At 59.6% G+C, this 22,350-nt stretch overlaps 1 protein-coding gene across 7 annotated transcripts in view; it reads right to left on the bottom strand.

Moving 5' to 3' along the window:
• The window catches only part of LRP8 (LDL receptor related protein 8), a 95,301-nt gene that overhangs the window by 9,553 nt on the left and 63,398 nt on the right, over window positions 1-22,350 (bottom strand). Inside the window, exons 4-17 of one of the 7 annotated variants that reach the window (XM_074265889.1) lie at window positions 21,761-21,889; window positions 19,330-19,698; window positions 18,149-18,271; window positions 17,408-17,530; window positions 14,694-14,732; window positions 13,370-13,489; window positions 12,461-12,586; window positions 11,402-11,576; window positions 9,745-9,972; window positions 9,254-9,372; window positions 6,025-6,164; window positions 2,848-2,989; window positions 1,437-1,589; window positions 299-511 (exon numbers count right to left, since the gene is read on the bottom strand). In XM_074265889.1, the coding sequence (XP_074121990.1) occupies window positions 299-511; window positions 1,437-1,589; window positions 2,848-2,989; window positions 6,025-6,164; window positions 9,254-9,372; window positions 9,745-9,972; window positions 11,402-11,576; window positions 12,461-12,586; window positions 13,370-13,489; window positions 14,694-14,732; window positions 17,408-17,530; window positions 18,149-18,271; window positions 19,330-19,698; window positions 21,761-21,889 (2,199 nt within the window). The remainder of the gene's footprint in view (window positions 1-298; window positions 512-1,436; window positions 1,590-2,847; window positions 2,990-6,024; window positions 6,165-9,253; window positions 9,373-9,744; window positions 9,973-11,401; window positions 11,577-12,460; window positions 12,587-13,369; window positions 13,490-14,693; window positions 14,733-17,407; window positions 17,531-18,148; window positions 18,272-19,329; window positions 19,699-21,760; window positions 21,890-22,350) is intronic. The other 6 variants (XM_074265891.1, XM_074265894.1, XM_074265892.1 and 3 more) reach the window with 6 other exon arrangements.

The following is a 22,350-nucleotide window of genomic DNA, read 5'->3' as shown; positions in this document are numbered from 1 at the left end:
GGCTCCTATGGGGGCCCTGACCCTTCCATTTCCAGATAAGAAGACTGAGGCCCGGAGCAGGGATGGGCTTTGCCTGAGATCACACCCACAGGGGTACAGCTGGGCCCCAGTCTCATCTTCTGGTGGCAATGGCGGGAGGCTTCCCACTGTACCCCTGCTCTTCTCCCTAAGGTAGGACCTGGTGGCCCCCTGCAGGCCAGGCTTGGCCATGCACCAGCTAGTCCATCTCCCCCCCACTTCCCACTGGCGTGCTCTTCTCCCCCTTCCCCATCCAAAACAGAGGAGCAGAAATTCTTACAATGCTGTGAATGGTTGCTGTTTCCTGGCGTGGGAACCCCCGGTGAAGATGCGCTAATGGTGGGCTCACTGGGGGCCGTCCCCACACCCAGCCAGGTGTCTCCAGAGCTCTGATTCCTTGTGTGGCCTGGCAGGGAGACGGGGCCAGGGCTGAGACTTGTGCCTGGGGTCCTCGTGGCGGTGGAGGGCGATGTTGTTGAGGTAGATGGAGGGGCTATGGGGGGAAGGGCAAAGGTCAGCCTCTCCTCTCCCTGGCTGTGGGAACCACTGAAGCTCAGCCTAGCCTTGCTGACCAGAGTGTGGGGCTAACATTATGCAGGGCATACAGTAGGCATCTAAGCAGTGCTGATTGGCTAATAAATCACTTGAAATATGAATGAATGAATGGCAGTCTTACACAAGCCAACCTAGATCACTGTATTGGCCAGTCCCGAGCTGTGCTTCCTGGACCATCTCTCTACTCCTAGCATCTTGCCGTCTGCCCCTCTGCCTCTTCCCTATCACCACCCCTTCCTCGGGGTCACAGTAGGTCACCAGAACTTCTGGAAAGGAGCTTTTCAAGCAGCTTCACCCAATTTCTTAATTCTCTGGACACTCAGGCGATTCTGGCCATTTATACTTTTGTCACCATTGACAAGACAATTAACCTCCCTTTGCCTCAGTTTCTTCATCAGAAAACCTACATCTAACTTCAGGATCATATGATACTAAGAGGATGGTACACAGTAGGCGTTCAATGAATGCCTTTTTATTCATTTGACTTCAAACCAAGGACAAATGTGAGCAGTATAGAATAGAAACACTCTGTCTTGGAACTCAAAGGCTTGCTCCATCTTTATGGAACTTTATCCATCCTCTGAGTACAGTTGGCCAAATGAGATAATACTTATAAAATGCCCCGTACACAGTAGGAACTTAATATGTGCTTTGTTTCTCCCCTTCACACATTCTGCAGCTACCAGGCTACTGGCTGTTCCGCAGACGGGACCTTCCCTCTCCCACCTCCGGACATCCGTCCTGATGGCAGATCCGCCCACTGACGACCTCTCCCCTCAGACCCCCAGTAAGTGGGGGGCACAGATGGGGAAGGGGACAGGAGGCCCAGGACCAAGAATCCCTGCCCCACTCCCTCCCCTTACCTCGATAGCACCTCTTCATATCCGGGCCTAGCCACATGGAGTCGGGGCAGGCACAGGTGTACTTGGGGGAGTGGATGGAGATCTGGGGGGCAGGAAGGCACAGGTATTCACAGCCGCCATTGGGCTGGAAGCTCTGTTCACAGGCATCAGGAGCTGAGGAGGAGAGAGAGTGGGGTGGCAGCTCAGAGGGGGGATTCCCAGACCAGAGGAGACCCTTCTCGCAGCCCCCTTGAGAAGGTGGGGACCGGGGTCAGGAAGGCGGCCCAGCTCCAAGCTCAGGACTCTGGTTCCTACAGAGTCACAGAGTTTTGGGGACTTCAGAAGCCGCACAAAAGGGGTCTGTTCCAGTAGCCTGGAGACAGGACACGGCCTCAGGCTCTTACCATGTGGCCCTCAGTGGCTCATGCAGCTCTGTCTGCCTCAGTTTTCTCATCTGAGAAATAGGGACAGTAATAGTACCGGTCTCCTGGGGCTCAGAGGAGAACCCATATCCCATTGCTTTGTGAATCCTGATGTTCTGTATAAATGCTGCTTATTATCTCTGAGCTGGGCTGGACCTCTGAGGTGATCTGGCTTAATTCATTGTTCCAAGAACTCCCACTAGTCCACGCCCACCAGTGGGCCACCCAGGCTCTGCAGGAGGCGAAAGCCGCTCCCATCCAAGAGGCCCATTCTCTGTGAGGACTGTGTTAGGGATGTCCACTTCCTGTCAGGCGGGAGTCCAGAGACTTCCCCCACCACCCCTATTGTTCCCCTCAAAGATTGGGCCTGGTTCCCTCTAGCACGGAGCAGAAGTGAGACAGTTCCCACAATCCCCTTCTTCCCCAGAGCGGGCTCAATGACCTAAGTGCCTCCAAAAATCGAGGACAGAAATGCCCTTCAAAATACTGATCCCCTATTTCTTGCCCATGTTTAACATGTATTGGCTCACTTGCCGTCTAGGAGAAGGGGGGAACAATTGGGAACACAAGGATTTGCAAGGGAGTGAATATTTTGAAAATAAAAAGCTTTAATAACAAAACCAAAAAAAACACCCCCAAAACATTGATCTACAAGAAAGATCCCGAAGCATGCCCTGATTACAGCTGCCCAGAGGAAGCGGAAATCATCTAAGTCATCACTGCACAAGGATGTGGGGATCAGCCCTCCCTGGGGTGGAGAAGCTCTGGCACCTTTAGAACATCTCTCCCATCTCCGTGGGGCTCTCGTTTGACTCAGGAGAGTCCCAGGGGCGGGTGTGGGAAGGCTTGCTGTACCCATTTTGCAGATGTGTCAGCTGAGAGATTTACGTAAATTCAAAAAGGAAACCAATCCATCTCCTAGCTCTAAGCCGAGGCTGAGCAGCTAAGCGGGAGCCCGAGGCCAGGGGGAGGGGTACGGGCGAGCACCTCCCCGGGGAGTCACCGCCTACCTTTCGGCTGTTTCAGTTCATGGAAGATGACGATGTCGTGAGGGTTGTTGAGGTTCTCGGCCAGCACGGAGATTTCGAGGCCGTTCAGTCGGTTGGCGCTGAAGATGGCTTCGTTTTCCAGGTCTGTCCAGAACACCTTGTCCTGGGAGACATGGGAGGAGGACATGAGGGGACTCCACCCGAGCTCCCCCAGAGCCCCCCAGCCCCTTCTGCCAGTCACTAACTCTCCTGGGAGATCCTCAAGAGCCTTTTGCTGCCTTTCTACTGCCCAGCAGTTGGCATGGAGGCTGGCACTTGGTGGGGCTTAATCAATGTTTAAGTTCCTTCTTTGGGCCCTCAGCTTTGTCCTCCGCCAAATTTGGGGGGTGGACTCATGACTCCTGAGCAAAGTGCCTGGGTCTAGGATGGGGTGATGGGCTGGACCGTGAAATCATTTGGACAGGGAAGCATTGCTTAAGTTTCTACCCAGTGTAAGACACAAACGGGATTCTATTTGATTCTCCTATCTACCCTGTGAATTAGATGCTGTGTGAGCCCCATTTTACAGATGAGGAAACTGAGGCAGACAGAAGTGAAATGACTCACCCAGGGTCATAGCTAATAGGTGTCTGGAGGCAGATCTGAAGTGCCCTGTGCACTATGACACTACCATAGGCTCTGTCCATAGGCAGTGGGGTAATGAATGGGAAGACTTATCTGAACTGAGGCAAAGTGGAAAAAAATAACCTGGAAACAACATAACCATGATTCCAATCATGTAAATGGGTAGAACAGCAGCCTGAGTCTGTGTGAGCTTTAGCCCAAAGAAGTGCTGAGCAAATGCAACTCTCTCCCTTTTTACTTGCAGAATCAAGGCAATAGAGTGGTTGTTAATTTTGCTGAATTATTCTCCTTTTTTCCTCCTCTATTTATTCTTTATGACAAAGGATGGCTCGCTGGGAAGGGGAGAAAGGGACTCGTTCAGAATAAACATTTTTTTTAAAAGAAAGGAGGGTTTCAACATAAAAGCAAAAATGAACAAGAGACAGCTTGACCTTTGTGTTAGGAGGTTGGTGGGACGAAAAATACAACAGTGAGGAGATAAATAAAAAGACCCAATGAAAGCCCAGGAGACGTGTGACTCGTCTCGGTTTCTTCCCAAAGAGCCGGTAGTCCGACTCTCTGGAGAGGAGGCAGCTGTTTGTTCTCCAAGAACAATAATGACCCAGACGATGATGGTGGACTGAGGAAAGAAGCCTCAATTTTCTATTTCTTTTGTTCTTTTTCTCCCAGTATTCTCTGCCACCGAGAAGACTCTTTGGACTGGAAAGGACAATAGGAAAATGGCGGAAGGGAAGCTGATACCCCAGATAGACGGGGAGCGTCTAGGGAATATAGCTAGTCGTTCTTTGGGAGCCCACGTCACCCGGCCCAACCCAAAGGGACTGAGAGGATTTCTCCCACACGAACCGAACCATCATGGTGGGCAGGAAATGGGCAGCACGACTGGAAAAGGGTGGATGCCCTGATGTTTGGGGGGAAGGAGAGAAGAATCTGCAAAGATTTTTAGCAAATTCTAGACTCTATCATCCAAAAGTCAGTTACCAGAAGAAACAAAATGATGGCTTTTTATAGATGATATAATGTTCCACTTAGAAAATCCCAGAGAGTTAACTCAAAATTAATTAAAACAATAATTCCACCAAAGTTACAGGATGTAAAATCAAATCCACATAAATGATAAGCCTTCCTGGGCACAACCAAGCAAGCCTCGCGGGGGCAGAGAGGGAAATGATGTGGGAGCTGGGGATGTGGCAGCTGGCGAAGTGAAGGCCCTGGATTTAGAACTAGGGGGTGATGATGGGCGCCACTGTGCCCTGCCCAGATCCCACCTGGGGTGCTGTGTCAAGTTCTGGGGGACACGTTTAGGAAGGATGGTGACCATTACATGCAGAATAAGGCAGCCACGGTGCTGGCAGGCTTGGGAGCACAGGGGCGACTGATCATTATTTTGTAAAAACGAGAGGATGATATCCACCGTACCCACCTCACAGATCTGCCGAGGATCAAACCAGACCATGTGGATAAACCCTTTCTAAGCCTGAACATTTGGTAGCCTTTGATCCTCTCTCCCTCTCCTCTCCTCCACACTATGATTCTCCAATCAGTTCATTTTGCCGTGGGCAGAAGCACCATTTCCTGACCCTGAGCTGAGACAGGACCGTTCTTCCAGCTGCGTTTACACGCTGGCCCCGGGCGATGCCTCGAGGCCCCCACTGGTGGATGCCCTCGGTAGTTAGCAGGGTGGCAGGATGTCGAGCCTTAGATTTAAAAAGGCACGGACACCTATGGACCTGGTGGAGCTGGAAGGGGCTTCGGGGGGCCTTCCAGGCCAACAGGTCAAAGTCCTTGCTGTTGCCTCGCAGGCAGCTGCGAAACTCTGAGCGCAGCCCAAGCCAGAGGTTATGGGAAAGGTTTAACAATATAAATAAAATGGAATACAAGGACTGCTACTTTGTGGTTCTTTAGCCCTTCCCGGGAAGGCTGTTTCCTGGCTGTTTTATAGATTCCACAAAATCTGCCTGCCGGGACGGCTGAGCCAAAGGCCGGCAGGTGCCTTACTGGAGGGATGGACACAGGCCGAGGGTCTCGGGCCTATTTTCTAACGCCTCCCGGGGGGTCACAGAGGGGGACTGAAGATTCTTTGGGAAGCTGCCTACGAGACCTGCCTTGCTCTCCCTCCCCTCGGGATCTGGCTTCACTTGAGGGTCCCCTTCTGGGAGAGGCCTTTTCTGCTTCTCCCAGATGATGAGGTGTTCTCCCCCCTTCCTCATACAGGGAAATCATCCTGTATTTGTTTCTAGTGTCTCCCAGGTCTGCTTCTTGGTACACCTGACTGCTCCAAGAGACGACAGCTTGCCTGCTTTATGACACAAGTATCTGTGGTCCAGGAGAGAAGGAGCCCGGTACGTCCCAACATTCTTAACATAGCCCATAACATAGCCATATTTAAGTCAACTGCATTTCACAGGCTCACTAATAAACTATGGAATATAAGACGGGCTTTTCTTGGTCCTTGGCTCTGACAGTCCCTGTTCTAAGCCACCTCCCAGCTCTGGCACCCCCTGTTCTTGGATCTTTCCCCGTTCTGACCTCCCCTGTTCTCAGGCCCCTCTCAGTGCTCTGAGGCCAGCTTACTTCAAACACTGCAATCCCGAAGGGGTGGCTCAGAGTGTCCACAGAGAAGATGAGGACCTTGCGGTTGCCCCCATTGAAGTCGATGCTGGAGAGCTGATGCAGTTTGGAGTCCACCCAGTAGAGCCGCTGGCTTAGCAAATCTGAAAGAAAGGGAGGGGTTAAGGTGGCGGTGTCCGCGGAGGCAGAGGAGGTGGGGAGCATCCCGATCGGGAGCCCCAGCTCCTCCAGCCATTGAAGAAAGGGGACTGTGACCCGCCCAGGAAATGGAGAAGGAAGGTGGTCCGAGTTCCAGGTCTTAGCCTGACCAAAGTGAAGAAGAAAGTCAAAGCATGGGCAGCTAGGAGCATGGTGGGGGGGATGAAGTTAAGGCCTGCCCAGGGATAAGTGGCCCTGCCTCCCCCAGTCCCCAATCCCCTCCATGGCACTGCCTCCCTCCCTCTCTGGTCCAGCTGTGTTCTCAGAGCCCCTGAGCAGAATTCTGATCGCAGCCCTAGTCGCCCACCCACTGTCCAATCTGCAACGGTCAGCATTTGTGCCCTCAATGATAATTTTGGCTCGTCCTTCTTGGTTCCAGCTGCCATAAGCTGCATAACAGCGGTTCTCTGCATTGCTTTTGTATAATTTTGCATAATTTCTTTTGTATAAATGCAAATGGCGTCTCCTCCAGGGGGACGTAAGCTCCTGGGGGAAGCAGCTCTTCCATTTTTGTCCAGGAACGCCCGGGGCCTAGGTCAGTACACTGGATACGAGACAAGGATGTGATTTCCCTTGGTGAAGGGCGCCTGAGATGAGGACATTGCCTCAATGATACAGGTCAGCTCGCTTTGCAGAACTTCAAGTTTTAGAGGGGTCAGAGGTCACTGAGAACTTCGCTAACTTGCCAGGTCACCCCACCAAAACATTTCAGAGGCAAGACTTGAACTCTTCCTGCCTCTGAGGTCAGCTCTCCACCCACTGGCCAGGCTGCCTCTGCTTGGTGCAGAGAAGGCACTTAAATGCACCCTCTTCCAGGCAAGGTCTGGGGGGCCAAGCCTTGAGAAGGCAGGGGCCGCCTCCCACCCTGCTGTTTCCTGTGCACACGGCCCCGGAGCTGGCCTGTGGCCAGGCTTGGCCCAAGTCTCAACCATCCATTCTGCAGCATTTCCGTCCGCTGAGCTCCATGGGGGAAGACATGGGTTCTAAGAGCAGCCTGAAGGCAAAGGGGCAAAGCAGAGCTTTGAACCCAAGCTTAACAACATCCTGGGTCCAACGAGCTCCAGACAGTCCATTTTCCTTGTTTCATTCCCTCGTATGGGATAAACTAAGACGTTACTGAGGCTTCCCCAGGACCTCCCCCAGGAAGTACGCCTGGACTGGTTGGAATACAGCTTGTTTTGTCCCATCCAGTTTGGGCCTCCCGCAGCAAGATGGAACTGCCCGGGGCCCGAGAAACCTCCAGATCAACCCCCTCATTTTTCGAAGCGGAAACCGTGGTCCAGAGGGGACGGGCGACTTGCCCAATGTCACGGGGCTATCAGGAGGCAGAGCTTGGACTTGCCACCCAGAGAAAGAATGTGATTCAATGAGTCACTCAAGAAAGGACTGGAACTCAGGTCCTTGGACCTTCAAATTCAGCGCTTCTGCCACCAGTTTGTCCTTTGTTTTCCAAGAAGACCAAAGATATCGCGGGTGATTGTCTCGATGCAAATTGGATTTCAGGGGGCAGAGCAGTCCAGAGCCCTCCAGCAGGACAAAAGTCAGGACGACGGCGATGCCTCGGGAAGCCACGGACGCCCTTGGCTCTCTGATGCCCGGCCAAGCCCTGAGCACTCCGGAGCGCCTCCCAGCCTCTTTCATGGCCATGGGACAAATCGTTCTCATCCACCATTGCATCGGAGGAAGTCCGGTCCAAGAGGCTGTGGCCGTCAGACAGCCCTCGGGACCCAAACAGCCAAATGAATACTTACTGTGGGATTCTAATCAGCGCCGAGGAAGCTCCCTCGCCACAGAGCCCCCACTACCCCAACACAACCGGGCAGACGTGGAGGACGCGCAGCAGGCAAGAGCCAAGAACGGGCCCAAGGCGTCTCCGCCTCCCGTCCTCCGGCACTTTTGAGGGTTTTTTCTAATTATGAACAACCCCATGCACACTGCGGGGTTGTTTCTTCTCCAGCCTCTTTTTTCTGTCCTCTCACGGGGCAGTTTGGGGCGAGGAGATGGTTTTTACTCTGACTTCCACGGTCTGGCCATTCACTACAGCACGGCTGACTCAGTCCAAAAATTCCTTACAACCAGCAGTGTCCCAAAGCGAAGGGGACGCCCAGCAAACAACCGCTTCCGAATCCCGAAGGCCCGCAAACAGCGGCCCAAGCAGGGGGAGAGGGTCCTGCTCAGGCAGTGACTGGGCCAGAGCAGGGGCAGGCGGCGAGTTAGGACAGAAAGAAAGGAAACCCTGGGCTGGCACCTGAGCTCCGCCCCCTTGTTGTTTGTTCCTGTGACTCTTCATGGCTCCTCGGTGGGTTTTCTTGGCAGAGACACCGGAGCAGGTTTCCGGTTCCTTCTCCAGCTCCTTTTACAGATGAGGAAATTGAGGCAGACAGGGTGCGGTGACTTGTCCGGGGTCGCCCGGCTAGATCTGGACTCGGGAAGACGCCAGCCTTGGTAAGGGGCTCCATATTCTACATACCCCACAGCGCCCCCTGCAGCTTTGCCAAGAAAACCCTCCGTGGAGTCCCGGACAAAGAGCCAGACCCACGCTGGCCGTGCCTGAATGGGGAGCGAGCCTTCTGTCGTCATATGAACCGCACACGGGCAGTGTTCGAATGTGCTATGTGGCTTCCTGATGATGATGTCATAGATTCTGAGGGTTTTTTGGTTTTGTTTTTTGCTGAGGCAATTGGGTTAAGTGACTGCCCAAGGGCACTCGGAAGTGTTAAGTCTGAGGCTGGATTTGAACTCCTGCCTTCAGGGCCAGTTCTCTATCCGCTGAGCCATCTCTCTGCCCTGCTGTAAGGCAGATCTAGATCTGTACATCCGTGTCTGTGTCTGTGTCCACGTCTGACTCCATCGCTGTCCAGTCCCTTTGTGACTCGGGACAGAATTTCTATTAGGTTGCCAGGCTAACTCTGGAGCATGTCTGGGGGGGAGCGGACACTTTCAGAAAAGGCGGGCCTGACCCCTGAGCGGCGCAGTGACGCGGTACTTAACAGGCTTCCCCCAACAAATGGGTCCAGGGGAGCCGGAGACTCACCGAGGGTGATACCATTGGGCCACTCGATGTTGTCCACAACCAACACCTGCCGGTCCACGCCATTCAGGCCTGACTTTTCGATCTTAGCCTGGTCACCCCAGTCAGACCAGTACATGAACCTGGGCGACAGAGGGACGGAAACACAACGATGTTTAGCACAGAGTTCCACGGTAAAAGCTGGAAAGGCGAGGGGGGAGGGAAGAGGCTAAGCATTTATTTGATGGACAGCTCGGACGGCTCTGGCCACCAAGAAGCTCTTCCTTGGGACAATCTGCCTTCCTGTAACTTCCGCTTTTAGCTGTCAGCTCTGCGAGACGGCAAGCAGCAGAGCTGGGATAGGACTGCGATCTTCGACCGCCCGCCGCCTTCTAGGGGTTGAACAGGTCTATGGGACAGTGGGACAGACCGGGGCCTGTCCAACCCTTCCCAAGGGCCCTCGAGGCCACCGCCCCTCGTCCCCAGCCTCCCGCCAGCCCCAAAACGTGACTCACCCGTGGAGCGGGTCCACAGCAATGGCTCGAGGCTCACTCAGGTCGTGGCTGAAGAGAGTCTTTCTCCGGCCGCCGTCCACGGTGGCCACGGAGATGGTCTTGTTGCCAGAGTCCGTCCAATAGAGATGCTTATGGACCCAGTCCACCGCCAGGCCCTCGGGGGAGTGCAGCTGGCTGTCGATGAGCACCACCTGCTCTGTGCGGTCACTGGCCTTGTCGATGAAGGCGCTGGGGGAAGCACAAAGTCAGATTGGGGCCGGGCAGCCACTAACGCAGGCCAGGGCGGGGGTCTCGGTCACACGTGGAGCCCCTCTTGTAGCCCCTGGTCTTTCTGACCATCCGTGCCCAGCCTGTGCCTCATGCCTAAAGTGGTCCCTCTCCTTCACCTTCGAGTCATAGACTTCCCGTTTTCCTTCAAGGCTCAGCTCAGGAGCCCCGAGTTTGAGTCCTGACTGACCCTTACTTGCTGCGTGACCTTGAACACGTCACTTTGCTTTGGAGACAGGGCCAGGAGGGGGCATCTCCCGGGAGCCCCTTTATCTCTCTGGGCCTCATAAAGTGAGGGACCAATCGATGATCTCTGAGGTCACCTTCTTTCCTCCTGTAACTTCCTGGAGGCTCAGGCTCCCCGACTATAAATGGGTGTAATCCTGCTGGCACCCCATTCTCTCTGACCCCAGTACTTGAGACTGGTGCTGGGCATACAGCAGGAGCTTAATAAAGACTTATAAAAGCCCCTTTTAAGCACAGAGAAACAGGCACGGCTCCCAGGCTGCCCTCCGAGGCTCTCGGGGAGTGGCTCACTGACCCTCTGGCCCCACAGGTCACAGACACTTGGGAAATGCCCGGGTTTGGGGGTCGCCAGGTCCGGGGGAGGCCGGGGTCACTGGGCTGGCCCCCAGCTCCCACGGCCCCTGCAGGGGACACCCTCCGCATCTCCTCCCTAATGTGGGGGCGGCCCACGTGGGGAGGGTCCGTGGTCTCTGAGGGGAGAGCGCCCCAATACTTTCACCCTAAGAGGAGGTCACAGCCCGGGCCATCTCCGCGCAATCATCTGCCCTTCCTGCTGCGGCCACCAGGGGGCAGGCGAGCCACTCGCATGATAACCAATAGTGCTACAGCAGGACCCTAAAGCCTCCCCCTTCACAGGCTCCTCCAGCGTGGCCCCTGAGGCCCAGAGTGTTCCCATGGGCGGCAGAGCTGGGATTCGAACTCGGGTCTTTGGACTGCAGATCTACCACTGCTTCCACCTGCCGGGACCCGTCCAGAGAGCGGGGGTGGGGGAGGGAGGGACCCGCCCGGGGCCTCAGGCCCGAGGCCGCCATCTTGGATCTGAGTTCCAGTGTCCCCGTTTGCTCACACGGAGCGGGGGCCTCCCGTCTGGCCCTCGGCGCCCTCCGGGCGCTCTCAGCTGTGCCCGGTGCCCCTGAGCCCGGGGGGGGGGGGGGGGGGGGGGAGGGGGGTGTGTGTGTGTGTGTGCCCTTGGATGTGGCCGTTCGCCGGAGGCCCGAAGGCCGGACATGAGACTCCTGGTCTGGCCCAGGGACCATTCAGGTCAGAGTTCGACGCCTCGGCTTCCACCGGGACAGAACAGCCCCCGAGGTTACCCGAGAAGCGCCGGGCCGCTGCTGGGACGCGGGGTCGGGGCGCGGCTCACCTGTAGATCTTGCGGTAGAAGAGGTCGCACCAGTAGATGCGGTTGGCGGCCACCTCCACGTCCAGCGCCACCACGTTCTTGAGCATGGGGATGAGCGGCGCGTAGTCCCGCTTGCCCAGGTTGATCCTCCGGACCTCGTGGCGGTTGGTGAAGATCAGGGAGGGGCTCGTGCCTGCTGGGCAGGCCGTGGGTCAGGTCGGGGGCTCGGCCGGGCTCGGCTCTCTCCCTCTCCTGTCTCTCTGTCTCTCTCCTCTCTCTGTCTCTGTCTCTCTCACTCTCTCTGTCTCTCTCTCTCCTCTCTCTGTCTCTGTCTCTCTCACTCTCTCTGTCTCTCTCTCTCTCTCTCTGTCTCTGTCTCTGTCTCTCTCTCTCTCTCCTCTCTCTGTCTCTCTCTCTCTCTCTCTCTCTCTCTCTCTCTCTCTCTCTCTGTCTCTGTCTCTCTGTCTCTGTCTCTCTGTCTCTCTCTCTCTCTCTCTGTCTCTCTTCCTCTCTGTATGTTTCTGTCTCTGTCTCTCTCTGTCTCTGTCTCTGTCTCTGTCTCTCTCTCTCTCTCTGTGTCTCTCTCTCTCTCTCTCTGTCTCTCTGTCTCTCTCTCTGCCTCTCTCTGTCTCTCTATCTCTCTCTATCTCTGTCTGTCTCTGTCTCTCTCTGCCTCTCTGTCTCTCTCTGTCTCTCTCTATCTCTGTCTGTCTCTGTCTCTCTCTCTGTCTCTCTTCCTCTCTGTCTCTCTCTCCTCTCTCTCTCTTTCTCTCTCTCTCCTCTCTCTCTCTCTCTCTGTCTCTCTCTCTCTCTCTCTCTCTCTCTCTCTCTCTCTCTCTCTCTCTCTCTCTCTCTGTCTCTCTCCTTTCTCTCTCTCTGTCTCTGTCTCTCTCTCTCTGTCTCTCCCTCCCCCCCCGACTGATCCCGAGTAGCCTCAGTCCTCCACAGGGACTCCTCTGCTTGCCCTGACTCCGCTCTCCCTTCCTCCTGCCCTCCCTCAGACCCCCTGGAGATCCGGGGTTCTGTGACCTGTGGGGGCTCCTGACCCCTCGGCCCCCCCGCCCCCGGGCCCGGCCTTACCGACGGCCTTGCAGTTCTTGGAGAGCGTGTCCATCTCGTAGCCCGGGTGGCACTCGCACTTGAAGTAGCCCTTGTAGTTGATGCAGATCTGGCTGCAGGCGTCCGGATTGTCACACTCGTTTATGTCTGGGGGAGGGGAGGCCGGGGCAGTCAGAGACCCCGCGCAGCGGAACGCCTGAAGGCATGCCCCCCCCCACTCCCGGCGCACCCAGGATGCCATGGGCTCCGAAACACCAGCCGCAAGGGGCTCCGCAGTCGGGGGGGGGGGGGGAGAACAGAACAAGCCTTAAAGCCGGGAGCCGGCTCTGACCCGTGCTGGAGCCCTCCCCGAGGGCTTTAGGAGTGTGCGTGGTGACTACGCCCATGCTAACTGTCCCTGGGGGACGATGTGGGGGGCGGTGGCTGAGGGGGCCTGGACCAAAAAAGGCTGCAGCGGACGGCTGCATACGAGGCAACTCGCCTGGTCGGAGCCTCGGCGACCCCGTCTATGAAGTGGGGGACAGAAAGTGAGCAGCAGCAGCCCCCTCACAGGGCCCGGGGCTGGACAAGCCAGAGAGCTCGGAGGGGGGCGGAGGACCCCCCGCCTGGAAGTGCGCCCCCTAATGAGCTTTTGTGGCTGCCACAGACCCTCCGCTGCTGCTCCGCACATGTGGCCCACTATGACCCCCAGATAAGCTCCCCAGACCAAGCTGCGGAGGGGCAGATGGCAGCAGTGACAATAAAATGGCTCATTCTCTAAACTCGGGCCCGCAGCCCCCCTCCCCCAACGCCGAGGCTCCCACCGGGCTCCCACCCAGCAAGGCTCCGTGCGGGCCGCGGGGGACACGGAGAGACGCGGCTGTAGAAGCTCCTTGGGGGGCTGGGGCCCAGAGGGAGCAGCCCCCCAGCCCAGGGCTCCCGGGCCCTCACCTCCGCACGTCTTCTTGTCTAGCAGCTCATAGCCGGGCGGGCACTCGCAGGAATAGCCGATCTTCAGGTCCTTGCAGATGTGGGAGCAGCCCCCGTTGTTGTGGGCACACTCATTAGCCTCTGGAAGAAGAAGAGCAAGTCTGAGCTCCTGGGGCCAGAGTGGACCCCACGCCGAGGGGTCCTAAGGCGAGGGAGGTGCCCTGGGAGCACTGAGAAGGGTGAGGTGCCAAGTTCCAGAGAGCTCAGCTCTGGGAGGGGGCAAAGCGGGGCCCAGGCCTCCCCTCCCCCGCCCTGACAGCCATCTTTCTGCCTCTCTCCTTGCTTCTTTGTGTCTCTCTGGACTCGGGCCTGCGGTTCCCCGCTGCGCCCTCCCTGGCAGGAGCCATCTTTCCTCCTCTGAATACCTCAGGTGACGGGGGGGGGGTCACTACCCGCCTTGCAGCCCCTTCACTACTGGCTAGATGCCATTGGGAGAACGTTCTTCCGGAGTCCGTGGGCGCCGCCGTAACGCCCCCAAGCTCCCGGCTTTGCCCCTCGGCCACCTCCTCCCTTCGGGGCCGGGGCCTGGTCACAGCCCCCGCACCATCCTGCCCTGTCCCTTCTACCTTGAGCCGTGACCGCCGGGGGCGCCCGGGCACAGATGGGCCCAGCCCGCGGGGGGGACAACGGAGCAGCTCAGCCCCTGAGGAAACTAAGCCGTCCGGTCCATTTTCCAGAGGGGACACTGAGGGCAGGGGGACTTGAGCACCTTGCCTGAAGTAAGACAGGTAGGATTTGAACTCCGGACCCTGCCACTGTCCTACGTCCTCTGACCTCTAGGCCCCGTGGCGCAGCATTAGTGCTGGAGGGGCTTCCCAATGACCCCTCACACGGAGAGCTCTTCTTAGGGCTTGTGGTCCACCACGGCCCCCAGATCTTTTCCCCGTGACCTAATCCTGCCTTTCCCGTCCTCTCCTTATGGCGTCTGTTTGCTGGGAATTCTTCAACTTCCAGGTCCCGGCTGCAGACTTCGGGCCCCTCCCAGGGGCTGCCTCACAACCTTTAGCTGCCGGTGCTAAAAGGGTCCCCGGTGAGCCCGTCTGTCTCTTCCTGCCAGGCAGGAGTGCCCGCGTGGGCAGGGAGGCTGCTCCCCCCGTGGGTGCCCCCGTGCCCGCTGCCCAAGCGGAGGATGGGGCCCTCCCCCGTCCTGCCCCCGGCTCACACCATGCGCAGCAGGCGCTCTCCCCGGCCATGCAAAGGCAGCCCTGCTCAGGAGCCGTCCCCCTGCCCGGGCCATGCACAGCCGGAGTGCCCCAAGCCATGCGGGGGGGGGGGTCCCCTTTACCCCTGGGCCGCCTCTTCCTTCCCCGGGCTGCTGTCGTAACTGAAATTACAATGATGGCGATGATGACGATGGTGATGATGATGAAGATGAAGATGATATCCCCCATTTCTGTCCTTCACGGCCTTTTACATACCAGCCATGAAGGTGCTGGCGGGACTACGTCTGTCCCCATTTAACACTTTTCCCTTGAAGACCCGCCCTCATTCACCCCCTGTACTGTTGAGGTGGGGGGGGGGTGCGCCCAGAGGCCCCACCCCATTCAGGAGCCAGGTGTCCCAGCCTTCCTGAACCCCAGGCAGGAGCTGTCAGTCACTGAAGTCCCACCCCCAGGGCCAGGCAGGAGCTGTCAGTCACTGAGAGCCCCACCCCCAGGGCCAGGCAGGAGCTGTCAGTCACTGAGAGCCCCACCCCCAAGGTCAGGCAGGAGCTGTCAGTCACTGAGAGCCCCACCCCCCAGGGCCAGACAGGAGCTGTCAAGTCACTGAAGCTCCACCCCCCAGGGCCAGGCAGAGCTGTCAGTCACTGGGAGCCCCACCCCCAGGGCCAAGCAGGAGCTGTCAGTCACTGAGAGCCCCACCCCCAAGGTCAGGCAGGAGCTGTCAGTCACTGAGAGACCCACCCCCAAGGTCAGGCAGGAGCTGTCAGTCACTGAGAGCCCCACCCCCAGGGCCAGGCAGAGCTGTCAGTCACTGAGAGCCCCACCCCCAGGGCCAGGCAGAGCTGTCAGTCACTGAGAGCCCCACCCCCCAGGGCCAGGCAGGAGCTGTCAGTCACTGAAGCCCCACCCCCAGGGCCAGGCACCCCTTCACCCAGACACAGTCATCATCAGCTCCCCCACACGGGTGGTGCCCACAGGCTCTGGGGCCCGTTCCCCATCCCTCCCAGCATCTGCAGCCAAGCCTGCTCACTGCCCTGTTACTTGGCTGTCCCCAAACTCCCTGAGGGGAGCAGAACTGGGAGGGATGGGGGGGGGCAGGCTCCGTCCAAGCCTCTGCCAAAGTTTATCAGGCCGTGAATTCCCCTGAGGGAGGGATGTGTGAACATGGAAGCAAACACCTGGGGGCCGGAGGCGGCAGGACCTCGTCCTACTCGTGAGGGTCACCCCTGCTCGGCAGCGGAGACCCGAGGGCTGAGGGGGTTCCTTGGTCGCCCCAAAGGGAAGGAGGACAAGGAAGCGGGCCGGGGTCCCCAGCGAGGACCCCAACCCCGCCGGACACCGCACACGTGCACCATGCTCACACAAGCACACACCATGCAGCCTCCACTGGGGGGAGTCATGCAGGAGGGGCGGGAGGAGGAGGAGGTGGGCCCGCGCCCCCCGCTGGCTCCTGTTCCCCGCGGGACCGGTGAGGGGCAGGGAGAGTCCGGCCACAGGGCCGGCCGGGCCCGGGTCAGAGCCCGAGGGGCCTCGGGCAGCCGCGGTGACCCCCAGGGGAGGAAGCACTTCCTGCCTCTGGAACTTCACCCCCTCCTCCACCTGCCGGGGCGGAGCAGCTCAAAGCCACGGGACAGCCCTTGGAAGACTCCGGGCGGCCACGCGCCCCGCACTAAGGGCCCTGACTCCTCCGAGGCCGTGGCCTCCAGCCCGCTCTGTCCTGGGTGGGCTTCTCTGGGGGCGCCCAGTCTGTCAAAGTCCTCCATGAAGGAAGGAGGTGCTCAGCCCCCAGGTGTCGGAGAAGGGGCCCTGGCGCACAGCTGTCGGGAAATGGGCGATCCCTCTCCCAGGCTCGACTCCTCCCCGGGCAGAACTTTCTACGGATCGCTACTGACCACTGCCCCAGCCCCAGAGGGGCAAGTTCGGGGGAAGGGACGGGGCAGTCCCAGATGAGGGGTCTTTGCCGGGCCGGGCTCAGTCTGTTTCTTTGACCAGTTTGGGGAGGAGTCCACCTTTAGGGTCAGATGTTACTCAGGACCCGGGGCAGGGGGGATATGAGGAGGGACGCTAGAACCTGACCATGTTCCCCTCCATGTCCGGCCTTCCTATTCTCAACTGTTCCACACCCTGCCGACCTCTCCCCTCTGACCTCCGGCAGCGAAGCCCTTCAAAGCCGGCCTCACTTTTCAAACTTCTTAGGAAATTTGGAACAGACCTCAGAGTCTTAAAGAAAAGGAGACTGAGGTCCAGAGAAGTCCTCGGAGTTCTAGGTCTAACTCACTGTCCCTCCGTTTTATAAAGCAGGCCCGTGTTCTTACTTAATCTCACTTCTTAGTTTTCGCTTGTGTCTTCTCCCTGAATCTGAGCTGGCAGGGACGGGGGCCCGAGACAAGGCCTCCCGCCCCTCCTCCAAGAGACCACCCGGCTGGAACGGTCAGCGACGGGGCCCTCGCCATCTCCTTCCTTCGCCCGGGAAGCCCAGGAAAGACTTGCTCACTAGTTTAGATGTTTTGGCTTGAGGTGAGGGTCCTTTTGGAGGGCGGAGCCCCTGGCTAACTCAGCAGGACAGGGGGCGAGGGGGGCGAGGGGGGGCGAGAACGAGAGTGAGAGACAGAGCCACAGAGCGAGACAGAGAGACAGAGTGCTCCTGAGAGCCCACCACGGAGGTGGGAGCGGGGCACAGGCAGCAGGGCTGAAGGAGACAGAAGCAGAGGCTGGCGGGGTTATAAAGGCAGAAAGGCCAGCCGTCGGGGACCAAAGTCACGCGGGGAGTCGGTGGCCGCACAGGCCGAGCGGGCGGGGAGGAGGGGCGGGAGCGCTGCCCCGGCGGGGGCCGTACCACATTCTTTCACTGGCTCATCAGACCCGTCACGGCAGTCTCCGCGACCATCACACACTTTGCTGCTGTCCACGCACTCGCCACTCTTACAATGAAACTTGCTGGGACTTTCGCATGTGGATTCTGTCGGGGTCGGACAAGAGAGCAAAGTCTGTTAGGCCGGCTAGGGACCGTGTGGGCAGAGACCCCGGCACCGGGCGAGGCCGGGGAGGAGCTGAGCCTGCCGCCAGCCCGGAGGGAGAAGGGTCAGAAAAGCGCCCCCTCCCGAGCTTCGGACTCGTGCCCTGACAAGGTCGCGGCCCCTGGCTCTGCAAACTTTTAGGGAGGAAGAAGTCGTCCTTTCCAAAGCAGACCATTGCTGGGGGCAGTGGGAGCAGCCAATCAGACCCGCCTCTTTGTACCTTCCTTCCACTTCCTGCAGCGTATCCCAGGAGGCCCCTGTCGCTCTAGGGCTGGGCCCTGCTTGGAGGCAGACAGATGGAGCAGACAGCGCCCAGAGGATCCAAAACCTGCCTGGCACTCCCCGACCCCCCACCAGCAGGGCTCTGGGGAGGGCCCAGTCAAATCAGCAGCAGCAGGTGGAGAGCCCCTGCAGGAGCGCCGGGCAAGGCCCACATGGGGCCTTCACAGGTGTTAGTGGGGCTCGGCCTTCCAGCAGGCCCACGACAGAACACCGAGCGGAGGCCCGCTCCACCAGGGACATGTGGCCAGCCGAGGGGCCCAGCCTGGCCCAGCACCTACCCTGCAGGCAGCCGGCCTCGTCGCTGCCGTCCGGGCAGTCGCGCTCTAGGTTACAGCGCTTGGCCCCCTGGATGCAGGTCCCGTCTGCGCACTGGAACTCCTCGGGACGGCAGGACACCACGGCTTCAGAGAAGGGGAGAGAAGGCACAGGGACAGGGTCACTCCACAGGAGACACGGGCTTCTAGTCATCTGCCAGCTCAGCAGAGAGTGGGGGAGCGGGAAGAACAGTCGGGGGGTGGCCCCGAGATCAGGGACCTCTCTCAGCTGACTGGTGGCGCCTGTGCTGGGAAGGAGGGGCTGAGGCTCCCTTACAAGGCTTCCCTCCCTCTGGACCCTGGGGGGGAGGCTGGCGTCCAGCATCCCATGGCAGGCCAAGCGGAGCCCTCGCCCTCGGCCCCCCGACTTTGTAGATCCCCCTATACAGATGTCCTAGCGGAGAATGGTGGAGGCGGCCTCAGTGACTGGCAGGGTCCCTGGGCCCGAGCTCCAAGAGCCCATCTCTGGTCCTGGCGGGGCCTCTGGCTCCCGTGACGGGGGCGGGGCGGATGACCTTTCTGCTGAAGTGCAAAGCCTAATGCTAATCCCGCTTCCACATGACGCAGGCCAGAGACAGCCGTCCTGTCTCTTCCTTAATCCGGGCTGAAGAGGCCGGCCTCCCTCCCTTAAGTCTCTCCCTGCATGGCCCAGGCCCAGGCCCGCACCGGCCTGACCGCCTGCTCTGGACCTTCTCCAGGTGATCCACACCTTCTTAAATGGAGACAAGCCTCCCCCTGGGCCGGGCCTGGCCCTTATCCCAGGATGTCCGGGAGCAGGGCAGGGAGGGCAGTGGGGGGGGCTGCCCACTTCTCAGAGACGGATGGGGGAAGGGGGATGGACCAGGTGATCCTAAGGTCCCTTGTGGCTCTTCCTTCTCCACTGCCCGTCCAGGTGTGCCCACCCGGGGTGAGAGGGACCCCTGCTAAGTACTAGGACAATCCTGAAGCGCTAGTTAACCAAGGGCAGGCGGGGGCCCTGGCTTTCAAGGCCTGTTCTGGTCCCAGCCTCCCGTCTGTCTTCCTAAGGAAGGCTTAAAGGGAAACGGGATGACCCCTCTGAGCGGGGGATCGCCCTCGGACGGCTCCCCTCGGCCTGCAATGTTTCTCCTCTGGCTCGGCCGGACCCCCGGCGGGGGGGCACCCACCACAGCTGGCCTCGTCCGACTTGTCCTTGCAGTCGGCGTCCCCGTCACACTTCCAGGTCAGGTGGATGCACTCGCCGCTGCTGCAGGGGTACTCGCCGGCGCCGCAGGTGGCCGGGGCCGCCGTGCCCGCCTGGCGCCCGCAGCGCTCCGGCGCCTCGTCCGAGCGGTCCTCGCAGTCGGCCTGGCCGTCGCAGAGCCAGCGCTCGGGGATGCAGGCGCTGCTGTTGCAGCGGAACTCCTGGGGGCCGCAGGCCTGGGCGGGGCAGCCCCGCTCGTCGCTGCCGTCGCCGCAGTCGTCGTCGCCGTCGCACACGAAGACCGTGGCGATGCACGTGCGGTTACTGCACTGGAACTCACTGGGGGAGCAGACTGGGGGGAGAGCAGAGGCCGCCCACGTGAGCCTGGGGATGGCGAGCCCCGGAGAGCCACGCTGGGCCACGCCCATCTGCCCTCTGCCACAAGGGGGCCAGTGGGGGAGGGGCTCCAGCAGACTAGCACCTTTTTCAGCCGGATATCCCAGAAGCCTCCTCCAGGTATCGAGGCTGCCAGTATTTAGTAAGCACCTACTGTATGCCCAGCTACGCCCAGAGACGCCTTGCACAGCCCGGTCCCTGCTGCCAGAGCCTCTGCACCTGTACAACCTGCCTCTGACGCTCACCGACTTATGGGGGAGCCACGGAAGGATTGGGGACTCCAAACTTCAAATGTTTAGGAAAATAAGTCCCTGAATTTTTAAGTCCTTCAATGGGGGAGGGGGGACAAGCAAACCAAGACATCTATTTAAAGCTCCTAAACAGGCCCAGTCCCTTCCCGCTGCGCAGCTTCGCTCCTGCTGCTCCCCGTTCCCGGACCCCTTCCCTCGCCTTCTAACCCCCTCCCATCCACCAAGCGCCCGAGGGCCCCTCCACCTTCTCAGCCTGGTCCCCCACAGCCCACCCTGGCGCCCCACTGCCTTCTCTGCATGCTCCCCACTCGTGTCCTCTCTAGCCTGAAACTCCGGGAGTCCAGAGCCTGCGCCTGAGCGGCCCCCTCCTCTCCCTCCTCCCTCCCCCTCCTCCCATCCCCCTCCTCCTGCCCGCCCCCAGCAGCCCCACATTTCAACATTTCTCTAACAGGGGCCCAGACTTCCCAGCAGGCTTGCTGGCCCGGACACGAGGGGGCCCCAGCTTCTTGGGGGCAGAGGACCGTGTGACTGTGTTTCTGTGCCCGGTCTCTGGGAACTGTGAGGCCTGGAATTTTCCTGGTAACCCCCCCCCCCCAGGAGCGGCCAGCGGTGGGCCTGGGGAGTCCAAGAGGCTGCCTGAGCTCCCCTGGGTCAGAGGGCGGCCGGTGATGCCCAGACTGGCCTCTGTCCTCCCCACTCCCACGCCCTCGGAGCCAACAGAGCCAGCCTAATCCCCGGCCCAAGCTGCCCTCCAACCACCGGCGCAGTCTCCTGAGCCCTAAGACTCCTGGCCAACATCCGCCAACATTCCCCGGCCAATCCTCTTAGGGGCCCTTGATCCCGCCCGGGACTCCCGCCAGCTTCCCAATGTCCGCTAAGATGGGGGCCCCGAGCTGCACCCAGGTTTGGAATCCACGCGAGGAGAACTCCCACTCCGGTGCCACGTTAGGGCTCATGGGAAGCCCTCCTCCTGGCGCAGTAAGGCAGCTGCCCATTTTACAGATGGGGAAACTGAGTCTCAGAGCAGCAGCCTGGCTTCTCTAGGGTCGGCTAAGCTGGGATCCAAAATGGAACTCACTGGGGGAGCAGTCTGGGGATCTAAGGAAAACCGTCCCGAGCGCTGCATGCGGCAGCACGTCAGAGAAGGAAGCTGCACTCGGGGTCCGAATCCCACCTCTGCTACTTATTCCCAGAATACCCTGGGGCAGATCCATGCCACAAGCTGGGCCTCAGCTCCCTTCTCGAGTCCCCGGCTGCTCCCCATCCCCACAGTGCTGGACTACATCCTGCTGGCATCCAGGGAGGAGGATCCTGAGGTCCAGGTGCTGCTGGCCCACTCCAGCTGGCCCTCGTTGCGCTGCTCTTCCTCCCCCTGTGGCCCCGGGGCCTGGCCAGTCCCAGCGCCACGAGACCAGCCCCCACGCCCTCAGAGCCCCCATCACCTGGGCCTGCTCCTGCCTATGGGCCTCCAGGGCGGCCTCCTGGACCCTTCTGCCTCCAGGAACCCCCGGGGGAGCAGTTAAGAAAGGGACCCTCTCCTACCCCGGCCACGTGGGTGAGCGGCTGCTGTCAGAAGGCTCTGCGGGAGGCCGGGGGGGCACGTGTGGTGGTGGGGGGCGGCGTGTGACCTGTGAGCAGCGTGTGACTGGATAACGGGTCTGGGTGATGTGGGCGTGCTGGTGACGGGCTCGGCCTCCACCCTATGCTGGGCTCAAGGCCCGGCCCCCCCATGCCTTTTTGGGGGCTCGGGCCCCCCGGGGTGCCCACCTGTGGTGCAGCCGGCCTCGTCAGCCCCCGTCTCGCAGTCCTTCTCTCCGTCACAGCGCCAGGACGAGGGGATGCACTTGTGGCTCGAGGGGCCGCAGCTCAGCTTCTCAGCCGGGCAAACCTGCTTGGCTGTGGGGGGAGGAGACACGGTCACATGTCACGAGGAGGGGCCTGCGCAGACCTCCTCTAAGGAGCCAGTGAGCGGACTCCGCGGGCCCAGGCTCTGAGTCCCGGCCAGTTTGGGGCCTTCCGGGAGCACAGAAGACAGGAGGCCCAGGGACAGTGGTAAAGGTCACTGGTGGGATTCGAACCCACATACTCAGCTCTTCCCACTACACAAGCCTCAGTTTACTTATCTGTAAAACACGGGACACTGGATTAGAAAAAGGCTGGAGCTCTAACTGAGCCATGGCCGGGGGGCCGGGAGCTCCCGTCCCTACCTTGGCCCTGCTCATCCTTCAGGCTCAGCCCAGACCAGAGGCTGGTGATGTGACTACACAGAGTCACCCCCAGGGGTCACCCCCTTGTGATCTCAGGGGTCTGCAGCTGGAAGGAGCCTCTGGGGCACCTTAAGGCCAACAATCTGGTTT

The sequence above is a fragment of the Sminthopsis crassicaudata genome, chromosome 4 (assembly GCF_048593235.1).
Source record: "Sminthopsis crassicaudata isolate SCR6 chromosome 4, ASM4859323v1, whole genome shotgun sequence".
Classification (NCBI taxonomy): Eukaryota; Metazoa; Chordata; class Mammalia; order Dasyuromorphia; family Dasyuridae; genus Sminthopsis; species Sminthopsis crassicaudata.
Note: the sequence above shows the minus strand (reverse complement) of the source record. Positions and strands in the feature narration are given on the sequence as shown.